The sequence below is a fragment of the Kogia breviceps genome, chromosome 12, assembly GCF_026419965.1.
Source record: "Kogia breviceps isolate mKogBre1 chromosome 12, mKogBre1 haplotype 1, whole genome shotgun sequence".
NCBI lineage: Eukaryota > Metazoa > Chordata > Mammalia > Artiodactyla > Physeteridae > Kogia > Kogia breviceps.
This window is the reverse complement of record NC_081321.1, coordinates 5,242,574-5,261,140: the sequence shown is the minus strand read 5'-3', so window position 1 is coordinate 5,261,140 and position 18,567 is coordinate 5,242,574. Positions and strand designations below refer to the sequence as shown.

At 49.2% G+C, this 18,567-nt stretch overlaps 1 protein-coding gene across 3 annotated transcripts in view; it reads left to right on the top strand.

Annotated features, from left to right (window-relative positions):
* The window catches only part of ANO2 (anoctamin 2), a 301,537-nt gene that overhangs the window by 140,011 nt on the left and 142,959 nt on the right, over window positions 1-18,567 (top strand). For all 3 annotated transcript variants that reach the window (XM_067008590.1, XM_059080738.2, XM_067008589.1), the window contains exons 11-13: window positions 1,709-1,843; window positions 9,051-9,211; window positions 16,879-16,961. In XM_067008590.1, the coding sequence (XP_066864691.1) occupies window positions 1,709-1,843; window positions 9,051-9,211; window positions 16,879-16,961 (379 nt within the window). The remainder of the gene's footprint in view (window positions 1-1,708; window positions 1,844-9,050; window positions 9,212-16,878; window positions 16,962-18,567) is intronic.

Genomic DNA, 18,567 nt, shown 5'->3' with positions numbered 1-18,567 from the left:
TAGTTATTTCTTCTCATTCACTTTTTTAAAAATAAATTTATTCATTTATTTATTTTTGGCTGCGTTGGGGCTTTGTTGCTGCACGTGGGCTTCCTCTAGTCGCAGCGAGCGGGGGCTACTCTTCGTTGCGGTCCGTGGGCATCTCATTGCGGTGGCTTCTCTTGTTGCGGAGCACAGGCTCTAGGCACGTGGGCTTCAGTAATTGTGGCACGTGGGCTCAGTAGTTGTGGCTCACGGGCCCTAGAGCACAGGCTCAGTAGTTGTGGCGCACGGGCTTAGCTGCTCTGCGGCATGTGGGATCTTCCCGGACCGGGGCACGAACCCGTGTCCCCTGCATCGGCAGGTGGACTCCCAACCACTGCGCCACCAGGGAAGCCCCTCCTCGTTCACTTTTATGGTGACTGCCTTTCCTTCCCATGCTCTGCCAAACACGCAACTGCGTGTGTCACATCTTGCCTTGGAGGAGCTTGTTATTTTTTTAAAAACGCTGCTCACCTGGTTACCTTGCAACGTCCACTCCCTGATGGGCTCACGAAAAGTTTTTGATTTAACAGATTTTTGTTGTTAGGGTGGAAGCTGCATTTCCTGGCAGTGTCTTTATGCTATAAGTGGAAGCAGCGTTCTGGTGGTGGATACATAGATTTTATTTGTTCCCCTTATTCTCTAGTTCTTCCATCAATGGGTGGGCTGGGTTCCCATTTCCCTCCTGTGGTTTATATCAGAGGCTCGTGAGAAATAGAATATACGTCTCCTCTGTGGGTTGTATGTTTCTCATCGGGCATCCATAATCAATATTCATCTAAGGGAAAAGGAAAACCCTCTTTAGAGGCTTTATGTGGTCATTTACTAACTTTATGAAGTGGGGCACAAAAAGATATGGGTTAGTGCCTTTTCTTTTTAAAAGAAATCTTTTTTGTGGTACGCGAGCCTCTCACTGTTGTGGCCTCTCCCGTTGCGGAGCACGGGTTCCGGACACACAGGCTCAGTGGCCATGGCTCACGGGCCCAGCCGCTCCGCGGCACGTGGGATCTTCCCGGACCGGGGCACGAACCTGTGTCCCCTGCATCGGCAGGCGGACTTTCAACCACTGCGCCACCAGGGAAGCCCAAGAAATCATTTTTTATTTTAAAAGTAATTCATGAACAAAATAGAGAGTTAAAAAATGCAGAAAGATAAAAAAAATAAAGAAATAAAAACCACCCATAATCCCATCAGCTAAAGAAACCATGACTCATATTTTAGTGAATTTCTTCTAGTCATTTTTCTATGAGTGTATCTTTGTTGGTTTGTACATATCAGTATACATGCCCCCAAATTTGTGTGTTTTGTTTAAATAAGCTAGTTTCAAAAAGGTGTGTTTTTCTGTGGGTTGAGTACTGTGGCGCTCATGAAATGCTGATATGTTACTCATGTTTGTCTGGTAAAGATGCCAAAAGGTATGGTATTTTTTTTAGTTTGCTGTTAGGGCTGGATTCCTTCTTGCAGCTGCTTTACACGAACAGCCAGGACAGGTGTGTATATGTGATTCTAATGGAATGTGATTCATTTCAGAAAAGACCAGTTGTTGATTCCTTGTGCCGAGGTCCCCTGTTCCCCATGTAACTTTTGTCCCTTTCCATTTTCTTCAGCCCATTCTCAGGTTTAGAGTAAACAGAGAGAAGGAAACGCTATGATCTTCTTAGTATGTTTTGTTTCCTTCCTTTTCCAGAAAGTATTTTGGAGAAAAAATTGGCCTGTACTTTGCCTGGCTGGGGTTGTACACATCCTTCCTCATCCCACCGTCCGTCATCGGGGTCATCGTGTTCCTTTACGGATGTGCAACGGTGGAAGAAGATATTCCCAGGTGAGTTGCTTTTAACGGAAAAGGCTCAGTTCTCCTGTGTCAGTCGTCTGGAGTTTCACCCCAGTTGCAAGTACACTGTACATTTCAGATGCCTCCTTCCAAAGCCTCACCCTCTGTCCTTCCCCTTCCCGCTTTCCTTCCCACGCAGCAGGTCCCTTGTCACTTCCCCCTTGAGAGGTCTGAGAGCAACAGATTCTGGGAACAGCTCAGAGCCACGCTGGGTGTGGCCACTTCCTTTCCTGGCCAAGCTCTTCTCGAGGTCCAGGGTCTGATTGGCCAGGGTCTGAAAACTGATGAAAAAGAAATCATGCCCAAGAAAAGCTTTTTTTTCCCCCTCAATTTCATGACATTTTCCCTTTGGTTTCCCAGATGACCCAAGGCAGGAAGTGTTGAGTGGTACTGGATAGAGATGGCATCTATGTGGTCAGACGCTGCTGGGATAAAATGCTGTGAGGCTGTCCGCAGAAGCAGGCAGCTCTGGGGCTGAGGAAGCCTCAGCTCTGGCTCAGGATGTCACAGACTGCAGGAGGTGACAGGCCCCATAGCGGGGCTCTTGGGCATCCAAGACATGGAACAAAGGCTGATCCTGATGGAGAAGAGAGATCCTACAAAGAAAATAGGGACTTAAAAAGAGCATCCTTGGGCTTCCCTGGTGGTGCAGTGGTTGGGAGTCCGCCTGCCGATGCAGGGGACGCGGGCTTGTGCCCTGGCCCGGGAAGATCCCACGTGCCGCGGAGCGGCTGAGACCGTGAGCCGTGGCCGCTGAGCCTGCACGTCCGGAGCCTGTGCTCCGCAACGGGAGAGGCCGCAGCGGTGAGAGGCCTGCGTACTGCAAAAAAAAAAAAAAAAAAAAAAGACCATCCTTTAGGACTGAATGTGTTACATAGTAGCTGTGTGACTGGGTACCTCACTCCCTGACTCTTGGTTTCCTTGGCTGTGAAATGGTCATAATAACACCTACTTCATGGTGGTGTTGTGAGGACTAAAGTAGACAGTGTCTGGCACACAGCAAAGTATTAATAAATTATTGTTGAATGAATCAATATATGTGGAAATAGAGTTTGAGACACTTAGCCAATATTTAGAATTTAAGTCTCTTGCCATCTCCAGAACCGGCTTTGCAAACTGAAGCATTCTTTATGCATTTTACTTTTTTTTTTTTTTTTTGGCCATGCCTCGAGCCATGCGGGATCTTAGTTCCCCGACCAGGGACTGAACCCAGGCCGCCTGCCGTGGAAGCAGGGAGTCTTAACCACTGGACTGCCAGGGAAGTCCCTCATTTGTGTATTTTAATACTCTTTCAGTTGCAAGTGATAGAAATGCATGTGAACTAATGTACACAGAAAAAGGGAATTTATCCTCAGGGTTTCGGGGCGCCCTCAGGGGACCCAGTGGCAGACACGTGGCTAGCCCAAGGGACTGTGGAAATAGGGACTCCTGTTTACTGGCTGTCTCTGATGATTTCTAGTATTTATTTGTTTCACTGCAGAGTTTCTCCATTGGATGCAAACACTGCTGCACGTAGCTCATGGGTGCCATACCTGAGAGCTTTATAGCTGATTGGTCCCAAGTGCAGAAGTCCTGTTGACTCCTTTTGGCTTAGGTAGAGGCTCTGGGTCAACCAGTCGTGGCCTTGGCGCAGGGTGACACTGTGCCAGCAGGGATGCTCCCTCAGTAGCCCCGGGGACGGGGACACTGGGCAGCCTGTGGGTGTCCACGACAGGTGGGGGTAGGGATGGGGGAAGTCGGGGCCACCCTGAAGGAGTGGGCAAGAGCTGTGCTCTTTTTGTGTGTGTGTGTGTGGTACGCGGGCCTCTTACCGCCGTGGCCTCTCCCGTTGCGGGGCACAGGCTCCGGACGCGCAGGCGCAGCGGCCACGGCTCATGGGCCCAGCCGCTCCGCGGCACGTGGGAACTTCCCGGACTGGGGCACGAACCCGCGTCCCCTGCATCGGCAGGCGGACTCTCAACCACTGCGCCACCAGGGAAGCCCCAGTTCACAGATTATTATTTTTTTTTTACGGTACGCAGGCCTCTCACTGTCGTGGCCTCTCCCGTTGCGGAGCACAGGCTCCGGACGCGTAGGCTCAGCGGCCACGGCTCACGGGCCCAGCCGCTCCGCGGCACGTGGGATCCTCCCGGACCGGGGCACGAACCCGCGTCCCCCGCATCGGCAGGCGGACTCCCAACCGCTGCGCCACCAGGGAAGCCCAAGAGCTGTGCTGTTTGAGGAGAGCGTATCCAGCAGTGGCAGGAACCAGGTGATCCTCCATTATGTCACTCTATAGAAAAGCTCTTGCAGATTAGGGGCACTGGGGACGGCCGTGTCAGTAGTTAGAATAAAGCTCAGTACCTTGGTATGAGAGACAAGGGTTTGGGTATGTTTGTGTATAAAAACTCTGGTGTCGTCCGTCCAGGGTTCGGGGCTGGCATTCTGGGGCCTCTGTCACAGGAGCTGTGTTTTCCGGGCTCTGCCTTCCGCAGCACGAGGGGAGAACGAGTGCCTAGCAAGGTCCTGGTCTTAGTGGTACCAGGCATGGTGCTGGGTGGCTTCTGTGTGCCGTTTCTTTGATCCTGTAGAGATCAGTGCTGTCAACAATAGGTGTTCTCGCCTCTGAGAGGTGGAGCCGTGGATGCTACCTGAGGTCGCTTGTCCAACTTCAGCAGTTCAGAATGGTCGGCGTTGGGATTTGAGTGCCACCTGCTCCAAGGCCTTTGCCTTTTCCAGTGAGCGGTGCCGTCTTCCCGAGGGCTCTTACCCTCCTCTGCAGCCCGGGTGCTCCGACTGGCCCCACCTGGTTCAGTCTCAGAAGAAACGGCTCAGTTGCCAGGTTATGATCCCTGGGGAGCTGGGCCTCGGGTTGACCCAAGCTGAGGACTCCATACCGTGCGCCTCGAGCCAGCTCAGCACAGCGGGCAGGGCATCTGTGTGCTGGTTTACATCAGCACTTAGAACTTGTGCCCTGGTTCTCCACACGGGAAAGCATGTGGCAGTGACCCCTGCGGCTGGAGACGACCGTGGTCTACACTAGCCGCAAAGGCGTTTATCTGTGCACACGTGTGGACACTGATACGTGTGCAGGTTTAGAGGCCTGTAAAACGTGATCATTATCGCTGCAGACAGCCTGGAGTGTGTGACGTTTTGCGGACTGTGGATAGCAGCCCATTAATGGACTATAGAATCAATGTAATCGTTACCTTTTGAATGAGCTAGAAGAAGGTAGGCCAGAGTAGCGTGAAATATAATATTGGTAGAGTCATCATGAGAGGGAGGTATCAGAATCGTTTCATGACGGTCAATTTAGGGAACAAGTGTTTTTGTGGGGAGCGGGTACGTATATACTCGCATACTGGAATCGGTGGTAAATTGGTTTTAAACTGTTTTTTAACTTCCTGTAACAAAAAGGTTTGCGATTGGCTGTTATAAAATTTGAAATTTTGGTTGCCAGTTCTTCAGAGTTGGGTGTGGCACATCAGGAAGGTGTAAATAGAAAAACTTAAGCGCACTATGAAGACTTTTTTTTTTTTTTTTTTTTTTTTTTGCGGTACGCGGGCCTCTCACCGCTGTGGCCTCTCCCGCTGCGGAGCGCAGGCTCCGGACGCGCAGGCTCAGTGGCCACGGCTCACGGGCCCAGCCGCTCCGCGGCACGTGGGATCCTCCCGGACCGGGGCACGAACCCGCGTCCCCTGCATCGGCAGGCGGACTCTCAACAACTGCGCCACCAGGGAAGCCCTGAAGACGTTTTTGAGAACTGCTCCTGAATCATAATGGCATGTCTATCAAAAGTCCAAGCTCTACGCCTGGCGAAAACTCACACACTACGAATCCTCATCAGCAGAGGAATAGCCTCTAAGTCCCAATACTGAAGCCAAGCGCATTCGGACTCTTCTAGGGTCTGTGTCTCTCAGTCACTCCTAAGCATGATTAAAAACTTGCACTCTTCCTGGGATTATTTTAACGGTTTCTAATTTTGGCATTAAGCCTGGAATTTAGTATCTGTGTATCTTTAAAAATAAAGATACACTATACACAATAAAGCACTTTAAAAAATGCTTCATTTTGAAAACAATGTAGATTCAGAGGAAGTGGTAAAGGTAGTGCAGAGGCCCAGGCCACCCTTCATCCAGTTTCTGCCAGTGATTATGTCTTATATAACTACAGCACAGTATCAAACCCAGAAAATTTACATCATGTGGAACTTTAAATGGTACCTTTTATCGCCAAGAACTTTGATATGTGAGACACAAGCGTCACTTGTAAATAATAATTCCATATGTGCACGATACATCTATAGAACCTTCCTTGACTTAGCAAGGGGTTGGTTGCATTTGTTCTCCATTTGCTTACACGCATAGGAAAGACTGGAGCATTTTTTTTAAAGCCGATTGATCTAAACCATATTTCCCCAAATTGGTTAGTTTAGATCTGAGACCTTAACAGCAGATGTTCTGTCTGAATTTCCTGAATAATTGCCTCCCTCTGTGGCTAGCACAGCCCCGCGTCACCTGACCTGTGAGCAGTGGGTCGCTCATTGAGAACTCCTCCCACTCTGGGGTCTTGGTTCACCTGATGGCCAGCCCATTCATCAACCTTCTTCTGCTTCGTAGAGAAAATGATAGATTGAAGAAAGACACCATTGCATTTGTAGCCACTGTTACTTCGAACTAGGAATCTGTGGTTAATGCAGCTAGTGAATGACCCAGACCTGACTTCAGCTCTAGGGGAGCTTCCCCCATCTTTCAGCTTGTCTAGAGGCAGCCTCTTTCAGAGACTACAGAGTCCTTTTAATGTCATCCTAAGGCAGAATTTCTCCAGAATTCTGTTCAAATTGCTTGCATCAAAAAACCCAAAAGATGACACACAAAAACCCCAACCCAATACCCATAGAGCATTCTGACTTCAGACTTAAAAGATGTGAGGAGTATCCATGTACCATGGCTGCCATTTTGCCATCTTGTACAAATGATCGGCAGTTGACTGCATTCTAATTTTAAAACCAATAACGTACGCAGCCCTTAAGTTTCAAAGTGCGCCAAGTTGGTGGCTGATACTTTTTTACTCCTGACCTTTTAGCATTGACTAGTTTTGATTGAGATTAGGTGTTCTAGGATTCCACCCCCTTCTATGTGTAAAAAAAACCCCTCCGCAGCAAAGATATGAGAAGAACTCATGTCTTCTCAGAAATGGCTTAGAAGCAGAGCTCTTTACTAGACTTTGTGCAGACCCACTGTTTTGCACGTGAGTCGGTTTTCTAAGAGGTACTCTCCTCTCCAAAAGCAGCAACTCCTCCACCAGGCAGCCAACACGTGTCTGACCCAGAAGACTCCAAGTAAACCTTACTCTCCGGTTGCCAACAAGCGCATGCCCAGGTGAAGCTGGCGCGGCTGAACTTATTGTTAAGAAATTACTATTTAATACGGTCCGTGTGAGCGAGTCGCCGCTCTTGACACTCGCCAACGGAGAGCTTAGCGGCAAGTCAGCGGAGGGGCTGGGATTTATCCCCCGAGGCCTAGGGTTTCCATTCTCTCACACAGAAGGCCTTCCCTGCCGCGGCTCATTGAAAACAAGCCTGAAAGCAGGGACTTGACAGACAGTGACAGCCCGCGGTGAAACCTTTCGGCTGCTTAGCGATGGGGATCTAGACGCAGGCATCCTGCCGGCTTCTGGGTTTCATCTGATCCCGGGCTTCAGCACCCAGGTACCAGCTGCCTCCGCCGGCAGCGGCGCCCGACTGTACCGTGCTCGGTAGCGCCCTCTGCTGCCCGTTTCCGGAGGAAACCCAGCTGTGGTTTCAGCCTGGGATCCCCTGCGGCCCTGTCACTGTGGCTCCAGCTGCTCTGTGAGAGCAGCCAGTGCTTCCTTTTCATGAAATTGCCAGTTCTCCACCCTTTTCCCCCAAACCGTGAGCTTAGCCATTTACCCGTCCCCCAGGGGGAATTATTACACACCAGAGCGATGAGTTCATTCATTTTGCTACCAGGATGTAGTGTGGAGGGTTACTGGGGAAGCCAGTTAGGGCCGAGAATACTTCGGTTCTTAATTTACAGGCACTCTGATGAGCCTAAATTTACTGGGCCCAGCTAATCACCTAACGAATGAGTGGAATTTCAAATATATTCGTGAGTCCTGTAATAGAAATACACTGAAAGTAGGTGAGAATATAGGTGATGGTTATTTGACTAGTTCTTCGTTCTCCAGCTATCTTGGAATCTAGACTTTGGAAGAATTTACCTTATTCTTCTGGCTTCCCTCATCCCATTTCATGGTTACGATAATTCTTTTTTTTTTTTCTTTTTGCTTAAAAATTTTTTTTTTATTTTTTAGAATTTTTATTGGAGTCTAGTTGCTTTACAATGTTGTGTTAGTTTCTGCTGTACGGCAGAGTGAATCAGTTCTATGTATACATCTATCCCCTCTTCCTTGGATTTCCTTTCCATTTAGGTCACCACAGAGCGTTGAGTAGAGTTCCCTGTGCTCTACAGCAGGTTCTCATTAGTTATCTATTTTACACATAGTATCAATAGTGTCTATATGTCAATCCTAATCTCCCAATTCATCCCACCCACCCCCCTTTCCCCCTTGGTACCCATACATTTGTTCTCTAGGTCTGTGATAATTCTTATTAAGTTGAGGTTACTAATTCCCTTTCTACAAACCGTCACACGGCTGATGCACTTAGAAATGGGCTTCCAGCCACCTGACTCCATTCTTTTTCACGGGGCTTCTCCTTCCAGAGGAAGGAATTGTGTTGGTTCAGCTGCACACTCGTGTTGGTTCGTCTGTGTGACCAGCCTTACTCACTGATGAGACAGCCCATGCTTGAATGAGGACAATGGACTCTAACCGCCGATGGGTGATTGATTCACAGTTGTTGATGCACCCCGCCAACCCCGTAGACTCGGCACATTTTGAACGGACTTTATGTGGCGTTGTCCAATGCACAGCATCTCTGATAGATGGTCACTGACTTTCTGTTGGGCCACTTTTATGACAGGGGGCTCTATACCTCCAAAGGTAGCCCATTCATTTTTTAAGACAAGGTCTAAGAATGACACTTCTGAAGGGAAGAATCCAACTCCAACTCTCTAACACACCTCGCTGTTGGAGTTGATAAACTCACCCAGGAAATGGGAGCTGTTTTGGGGGTGATGGGCTTGGGAAGGTCCTGCTGGAGCCCCCCTGACCCAGCAGCCTCTGTCTTCTGCAGCAAAGAGATGTGTGACCAACAGAATGCCTTCACCATGTGTCCCCTGTGTGACAAGTCCTGTGACTACTGGAACCTCAGCTCAGCCTGTGGAACGGCGCAGGCCAGCCACCTGTTTGACAATCCAGCCACTGTCTTCTTCTCCATCTTCATGGCTCTGTGGGGTAAGTTGTCACCATGAGGCTTGCTTCTATGGGGGGGGCGGTAACCTTTGAATGGGTATAGTGACCAAGCTCTAAAGCCCATATCCTTCGGTTTATTTCCTTAGTATTTGGTCCTTATATCTTAAAAAGCATTTTAGGGACAATAGATTTCTCTCCTTTACTCATACATGTGAATAGAACTAAGAATGTCCTCCGTGGCTTTATATATATATATTTTAAAGAGATAGAGTAATGTGAATCTAGTATTAATCTCATGTAGGATTTATTCGGAGATTGAACCCATGCATGCTTTGAAAACCCCTAACACACTCATAGGCACCTCCAGGTACATCTCCTAAGACGTGGAAAGTCCTAGATGTCATTTGGTGTCACACTCAGAGTGGTGGGGTGACTGCCACAGTCACGGAGTTAGTTGGGGGTAAAAGTGGGCCCAGACCTGGTCTCTTGCCTCCACGATCAGTGCAGTTCCCGGGACAAGGCGAGCGTAGACTGCAGAGACTTAACTTAATGCCAGAGGGATGTTTTCAATATTCTCACCAAAGGGATCTGTGAAGGAAGGAACAAATAGTTTCTTCATTTTCCTCCTCCTCCCTTCCCCCCAGAGTCTTGGGGTAATAAACTTTCTCTGGGCCACAGCTATCTGACTATAAGCACACGCACGCACACGTGTACACACACACACACTTCTGTTCTTACAAACTGGGATAACCTGGAATAACCACCCCGTGGTCACTGAACATTTCTAAGAAGACACACCCACGGGTATTCAGGAAGGGACCAAGGGGATAAGTTTCAGCTCATTGGGAGTAGCAGCCTGCCTTTCACTCATCCATCCAGTGCAGGCCCTCATCTTTCCCATCGGATTACAGACGGGCAGGGCCACTGTCCTGCTGCAGAAGCTGCTAGGTTTATCCCTGATTCCAGGGGGCCTGGAGGACACACCAGGATGGGGCCGTGAGTCACACATCCCGGGAGTGTGAGCAGGAGAGAGGCGAGGTCTGTTCTAGCACCACTGCCAGAACTGGTCCCAGTGGCTTCTCTCCCCTGCGGGCACCTCTCCGTGGGTGGAGACGGAACTGAGCTGGAAAGATTCCCGCGTGACCAGGCCACCGAGGAAGGTGTCCAGCAGAGACTCTGTTCTCCCAGGGAGAATGACCACTGCCCAGGGACGTGGGCAGTGTCAGCCCACAGAATAGGGGCAGGGAGTCGGAGGACAGGGCACTTGTGGCCGTGTAGCTCTGGAACTGTTCACAGGAAGGGTCAGGAGAACAAACTGAAGTTGCAGCTTGTGGCCCAGGTGGTGCCAGGTGGCTCTGTGCCTGCTTTTCAAAAGGCAGCGTCTTGTAATCACCCCAAATCCATTTGAACCGATTGGAGTGCAAAATACACATTCACGCTTTGATATGTTGCACCCCTCGTTCCCATGAATCTGTCTGGCAGATATGACTGTGATTGAGCAGCTGAAGCTGACTGACTCTGGTCCGCAGTCCCTGAAGACCTCTCCTGGGATGCGTGATCCCTTGTCGTGGGGAAACTTGGTTTTCAGCTGTACCTTCCCTCCTCCCCGCGTTGGGTGAATAGATATCTCCCACCCCTTCTGAGGTCTGCGACCGTTTCACCACCCCCAGTTCCCCTCTCTTCCTCTCACATAGCAGCAGTGCAGGGAAAGCAAATACAGTGGGATTGTGTCAGCGCTTCCTGGCTTAGGGTTCGGTTTAGTTATTTTAACAGCCTTGCTGTGTGTTTTATGTGTTTTATGCGACTGTGTATTTGGTTACAGCAGCCAAGATCCCCTAGCCATGGCTGCCTACAAATTACAATAAAAAATAATAGTAAATGTTTCTTGTTAAGTGTTTACTATTATTGTTAATATGAACAGACCAGTCACAAGCAATGAAATTGAAACTGTGATTAAAAATCTTCCAACAAACAAAAGCCCAGGACCAGATGGCTCCACAGGTGAATTCTATCAAACATTTAGAGAAGAGCTAAACACCTGTCCTTCTCAAACTCTTCCAAAATATAGCAGAGGGAGGAACACTCCCAAACTCATTCTACGAGGCCACCATCACCCTGATACCAAAACCAGACAAGTATGTCACAAAGAAAGAAAACTACAGGCCAATATCACTGATGAACATAGATGCAAAAATCCTCAACAAAATGCTAGCAAACAGAATCCAACAGCACATTAAAAGGATCAAACACCATGATCAAGTGGGGTTTATCCCAGGAATGCAAGGATTCTTCAATATACGCAAATCAATCAATGTGATACACCATATTAACAAATTGAAGGATAAAAACCATATGATCATCTCAATAGATGCAGAGAAAGCTTTTGACAGAATTCAACACCCATTTATGATAGAAACCCTGCAGAAAGTAGGCATAGAGGGAACTTTCCTCAACATAATAAAGGCCATATATGACGAACCCACAGCCAACATTGTCCTCAGTGGTGAAAACTGAAACCATTTCCACTAAGATCAAGAACAAGACAAGGTTGCCCACTCTCACCACTATTATTCAACATAGATTTGGAAGTTTTAGCCACAGCAATCAGAGAAGAAAAAGAAATAAAAGGAATCCAAATTGGAAAAGAAGAAGTAAAGCTGTCACCGTTCGCAGATGACATGATACTATACATAGAGAATCCTAAGGATGCTACCAGAAAACTACTAGAGCTAATCAATGAATTTGGTAAAGTAGCAGGATATAAAATTAATGCACAGAAATCTCTGACATTCTTATACACTAATGATGAAAAATCTGAGAGTGAAATTAAGAAAACACTCCCATTTACTGTTGCAACAAAAAGAATAAAATATCTAGGAATAAACCTACCTAAGGAGACAAAAGACCTGTATGTAGAAAACTATAAGACAATGATGAAAGAAATTAAAGATGATACAAATAGATGGAGAGATATACCATGTTCTTGGATTGGAAGAATCAACGTTGTGAAAATGACTCTACTACCCAAAGCAATCTACAGATTGAGTGCAATCCCTATCAACGTACCACTGGCATTTTTCACAGAACTAGAACAAAAAATTTCACAATTTGTATGGAAACACAAAAGACCCCGAATAGCCAAAGCAGTCTTGAGAACGAAAAATGGAGCTGGAGGAATCAGGCTTCCTGACTTCAGACTTTACTACAAAGCTACAGTAATCAAGACAGTATGGTAGTGGCACAAAAACAGAAATATAGATCAATGGAACAGTATAGAAAGCCCAGAGATAAACTCACACACATATGGTCACCTTATCTTTGATAAAGGAGGCAAGAATATACAGTGGAGAAAAGACAGCCTCTTCAATAAGTGGTGCTGGGAAAAGTGGACAGGTACATGTAAAAGTATGAAATTAGAACATTCCTAACACCATACACAAAAATAAACTCAAAATGGATTAAACACCTAAATGGAAGCCCAGACACTATCAAACTTAGAGGAAAACATAGGCAGAACAGTCTATGACATAAATCACAGCAAGATCCTTTTTGACCCACCTCCTAGAGAAATGGAAATAAAAACAAAAACAAACAATGGGACCTAATGAAACTTAAAAGCTTTTGCACAGCAAAGGAAACCATAAACAAGAAGAAAAGACAACCCTCAGAATGGGAGAAAATATTTGCAAATGAAGCAACTGACAAAGGATTAATGTCCAAAATTTACAAGCAGCTCATGCAGCTCAATAACAAAAAAAACAAACAACCCAATCCAAAAATGGGCAGAAGATCTAAATAGACATCTCTCCAAAGGAGATATACAGATTGCCAACAAACACATGAAAGAATGCTCAACATCATTAATCATTAGAGAAACTCAAATCAGAACTGCAATGAGATATCATCTCACACTGGTCAGAATAGCCATCATCAAAAAATCTAGAAGCAATAAATGCTGGAGACGGTGTGGAGAAAAGGAAACCCTCTTGCACTGTTAGTGGGAATGTAAATTGATACAGCCACTATGGAGAACAGTATGGAGGTTCCTTAAAAAACTACAAATAGAACTACCATCCGACCCAGCAATCCCACTATTGGGCATATACCCTGAGAAAACCATAATTCAAAAAGAATCATGTACCAAAATGTTCATTGCAGCTCTATTTACAATAGCCAGGACATGGAAGCAACCTAAATGTCCATCGACAGATGAATGGATAGAGAAGATGTGGCACATGTATACAATGGAATATTACTCAGCCACAAAAAGAAACAAAACTGAGTTATTTGTAGTGAGGTGGATGGACCTGGAGTCTGTCAAACAGAGTGAAGTAAGTCAGAAGGAGAAAAACAAATACCGTATGCTAACACATATATATGGAATCTAAGAAAAAAAAAACGTCATGAAGAGCCTAGAGGTAGGACGGGAATAAAACGCAGACCTACTAGAGCATGGACTTGAGGATATGGGGAGGGGCAAGGGTAAGCTGTGATGAAGTGAGAGAGTGGCAGGGACATATACACACTACCAAACGTACGATGGATAGCTAGTGGGAAGCAGATACATGGCACAGGGAGATCAGCTCGGTGGTTTGTGACCACCTAGAGGGGTGGGATAGGGAGAGTGGGAGGGAGGGAGATGCAAGAGGGAAGAGATATGGGAACATATGTATATGTATAACTGATGCACTTCGTTATACAGCAGAAACTAACACACCATTGTAAAGCAATTATACTCCAATACAGATGTTAAAAAATAATAGTAATGCCTCTCATTACATGATTATTATGATCAGTGGTACTGTGCTGGGTGGGCCTGGGCCAGGGCCCAAGCCTACCAGGAAGACAGCCGGGAGAAGAAGTGATTCTCCACGGAGAGAGAGCAATGGCGCTGCTGGTGGGGCGGGAACAGGGGTCCCTGAGATGGGTCAGCAGGACCCGGGACCAGCGGAGCAGGCCCAGCTCCTCCGGGGTTCTGGCTTTTGACTCCAGGGAACTTTGGAAAGAGGGTGAAGAAGCCCCATTGAAAAGTAGGGAAGGGAGAAGTAAAGGGACGAGGTTAAGGACAGTGACTTCAGGGTCAGGCAGCCCTATAGCCGTGGGTCCCAGTCCCACCCCGTGCCAGCCAGCGTGGCCAGCCCTGTGCCACTGAAGTCCGTCCTCGTAGGCGAGGTGCTGAGCAAGCTGGGAGTGACACTGTCCTCATCTCTCAAGTGGGTGAAGTAACACCCGCACCCTAGTGCCCTCGTGGCCGTCGGTGGCACGTGTGTGCGGCGCGCTCCGAGGGGCGCCTGGCCGCGGTTCCCACCAGGAGCTGGGAGCTGCTCTCCGTCGTCACGACGGTCCTCCGTGTCTCTGTGACTCCCCCTCAGTGGCTCTGTTGCCCCGTCCTCTGTCCCCAGTCTGACTTCTCTCCTTCACGGAGACCTCGGTCTGTGTGCGGAGCCCTCCTCAGTCGCTGAGAACAGCGCAGGAAACGGAGGGGCGTTCTCCTTGTTCGGAGACCACCCCCAGGCCAAGGCCAGGGTCAGGAGGTGGGGTCCCCAGCCGACAACGTCTCCGATCCCAGGGAGGAAAGACCCGTGTCCCACGATGTAGCTGGCAGCTAGCAGAGCGCCAAGTGGAACCAGTGTGGCTTTAAGCAACCGGACGCTCAGCCCGCAGGTGGGTGTTGTGCTCAGCCAGGTGCTGTTCCCAGGTGAACAGAGGCAGGTACGAGCCGAAGAAGAGTTTGCGGTCCTGTTACTAGGCCGCAGACCGGAATGGCAGCCGACACTCCAGTGCGGCAGGTAGTGGAGGGCGACCAGGCTCTTACCAGGGGTGGTGTAGAAAGGTAGGGGTGGCCTCAGGGACTGTCACGCCCCCTCCTTTTCCAGGGCACCAGATCTAAGGGTGTTAGGAGCGCAGAGGCACAGGCGCCTGGGAGGCTGATCTTATCGGACTTGGTCAGGAGAGGATGAGCTGGTCCGGAACAGAGCAGGGCAGCCCTGGAGGGTAGCACGGGAGAGGAGACACTTTACAAACGCTGGGGATGGAGAGGACAGAGAGGCGATGCCCTCCTCAGCAATGCAGGTGTGAGGTGTGTGTTGACAAACGGTGGGAGTAGATGTGGACGCGTGGGCTGGGCCAGATACCCAAGGTCCCTGTATCCAGAGGGAAGAATCCAGACAACAGGGACCCATTGAAAGTTTGGGGGGTGGCTGTTGGGATCTTCCCTCTCCCTGCCCTTCTGCACCGCCCACATGCCATTGCTCTTCAAGACTCAGCTCAGATGCTCTGGCTGCTGGCACCCTCTCTTCTGCATGCCCACAGCCTTTTATCTGTGTCATTCTCAAGGCCCTGATCACATTATACCTTGTACCGTACTTATGTAAAATCTCTTCTCATAGACTAAACAACTTGAGAGCGAACTCCACATCAGATTTACCTAATCTTCCTCACGATGTCTAGAACATTGTTTTGTATATTGCAGGTCCCTTAGGTCTAGTTTTTTTTTTTTTTTTGATTGGGAATTCATTCAAGCTTGCTTAAATAATAAGAGATGATAGGAAAGTAAGAAGCAAGCTTCATGGATGCAGGAAATTTTTTTTTTTTTTTTTTTTTTTTTGCGGTACGCGGGCCTCTCACTGTCGTGGCCTCTCCCGTTGCGGAGCACAGGCTCCGGACGCGCAGGCTCAGCGGCCGTGGCTCACGGGCCCAGCCGCTCCGCGGCACGTGGGATCCTCCCGGACCGGGGCACGAACCCGTGTCCCCTGCATCAGCAGGCGGATTCTCAACCACTGCGCCACCAGGGAAGCCCTGATGCAGGAAATTAAATATAGCCAGGCCCCTAGGCAACTGGAGCGGGAGGAGGAATCAGAAACCTCTCTCCTTCTTTCACGTGCTGCATGGTTTGTCCCATTTCTGCCTCTCTTCGTGTCTCTTAGTTTTCAGTTTTCAAAAGAGAGAATCCGATTGGCCCATGAGTGGGGCTCTGGATCACGTGTCCAGTCGTGGCATAAGAAGCCATGGCTGTAGAGCAGAGGGGGCTGGTTCTTTCTGGAGCACGTCGGGCTGCCCTTCAAGGGCTGTGGCTGGAGAAGGCAGGCTAACCAGTGTGTCGGCATCGGGTAGGCATTCGACGAGTGTTTGCTAAGCAAACAGAAGAGTGGATGAAGTGTTGCAGCTGCGTGCGGGACGGGGGGCGGGGACACTGAGACCCTGGGCTCAGGTAGAACTGCTCGGAGGTGTTACATAACCTCAGAATGAGGTGATTTGGGCCCAGAGAAGGGACGTTGTGCTGGGGACAGAAAGATGGAGAAAAAAGTGAGGGTACTGAAGAAGGTGCAGGAAGAGGGGACGTATAGGGAAGACGAGGTTTGTCAAAAAAGACAACAAACCATCAAACCCTTCCATTCTTACTTGCTTTGTCCTTCCGTTCTTCCTTCATTTATTGAGATCAGTGTTTACCCTTTTCTTATAACCTAGAAATAGGGAAAAGGGTGTGTGTGTGTGTGTGTGTGTGTGTGCGTGTGTGTGTCCCTTTAAATATATCTCTTGGGCTCTCCTGGATGTGGAGTATTTTGAGTTGTCCCCGCTACAAGTTGGGGTTGGGGAAGGGAATCAATGCTTTAAAGAAAGTCCCTAAATTTGAAATTTATAAGTTTATCCTCCCTTGGTGAACCCCGAGGGTGCTCAGAATTAATAGAATTTTTTCCTTTCTCTTTAAGCTACCATGTTTCTCGAAAACTGGAAGAGATTACAGATGCGACTGGGCTACTTCTGGGATCTGACTGGCATAGAAGAGGAAGAAGTGAGTTCTCTTTGGGTCTTCGCTTTGCTTTGCCCCTGGTAATCGACTGTCTGGAGTGAAGTCACCGCTTACATCTGCTATCGCGGCAGCCAGTCACTTGCCGAGTCTCGCTGTGGCCCCTCTGCTAGCTTGGCTCCGTGGGCCGAGCCCGGGTTGATAGGCACTGAGGCCAAGAGTTGAAATCCTCTCTCTTCTCTTGAGCTGTAAGACTTTGGACTCGATGGGTAGCCAGGTGTCCTCGTGACCCTCTCTGGGAAAATATGGCATGAGAAGCAAGCCTCGTGGTGACCTCGAGGTTTAACTCAACATTCTTCCGCCTCCCGTCTTGTTGGCGCTTGAGAGTGTGACGCCAGAGCACGTGACGCCAGAGCACGTGACGCAGAGCACGGACGTGCCTGGATGCTTCTGTGAGCCTGCCGAGGGTCGGTGGGAGGCATAGGTGCGAGGTCTCGCTTGCCCTGATGCTTATGGAGGAAGAAAGAACCACGAATCCAGTCCCCTGTCAGCCAGGAGAGCATGTGTGAAACAGGAGCGTGAGCTAAGGGAAAGGGTAGGTTCTTCCAGAGTCTAGTTGTACGGACAGACGCTGTTCAAGGATGAAACAAACTGACCGCCCCTTGGGGCTCCTTTGAGAACCAGGACCCCCTCTGATGTCGGTTTGAGTTGACCCAGTGCGGGCCTGGTTTCTCACAGTTACCTTTTCCCAGGCGCTACCGCTGCCTGGACAGCAAACGTCAATGTGGGACAGGGGCTCCCGACGCTGGCGACAGCGTCCGGAAGGACCAGGAGGTGCCCCCGGTTGCCTGAGTACCACGTGCGTAGGCTGGCTGAGAGCATGTGGCCGCCGCGTGGGGAGCAGACCTTTTCTGTATTCTCCCTCGTTCTTTGATATGCCTCTCCTTGGACTCGGGACCTCTGGCTTTGTGACCCTGATGCTTTGGGACCAAGCTAGTGACGTCCCCAGTTCAGTCCTGTTCTCGAGGCTCTGCGGCTCCCTTGTCTGTGACGTGACATCCTCTCCTCCCCTTAAAGCTCCGAGTCGTCGGCTTGCCTTGCAGCAGGTGGGCAGTCCGTGACCGTGGACTGGGTTCCCACATTCACTCCATCCCAGTCCCGTGCGTTAAGCAGATGCCTGGAGGCTCATGGCATCACGGAGTCCGTGGCAAGTGAGAGAATGTACATGTGCATTCTGACTTCAGAGACGATACGCATTGGTTGGGAAGATAAGCAACAGAGAATAACAAAGGCAGTTGCATTTCTTGGGGAAAGATGGCCAAAGTAGCGCTTCCAGTGGAAAGAGCTGTCGACGTTGGACTGTGTGGGTGATTTTGTCCTATTGGTTCGACTCGATTCTGGGGAGAAAGAGAGAGAGGAGAGAGGAGAGAGCTGTGGCTGGGTGTGGGGAGGTGGTGGGCGTGCAGGTCCTCCTCTCCTACAGCAGGGCCTGGGAGGTCTCCAGGGACGAGAAGCAGCAGCAGCCTGGCATCCAAGCCTGTGTGGGGACAGAAACAAGCTGAGTGTGTCTTCTGAGTGGCGCTGAGGAGGCCAGCAGGTCTGCCCGTGAGAGAGGGAGTATAAACTCGCCCGCACAGGGGAGGGCGTCCGT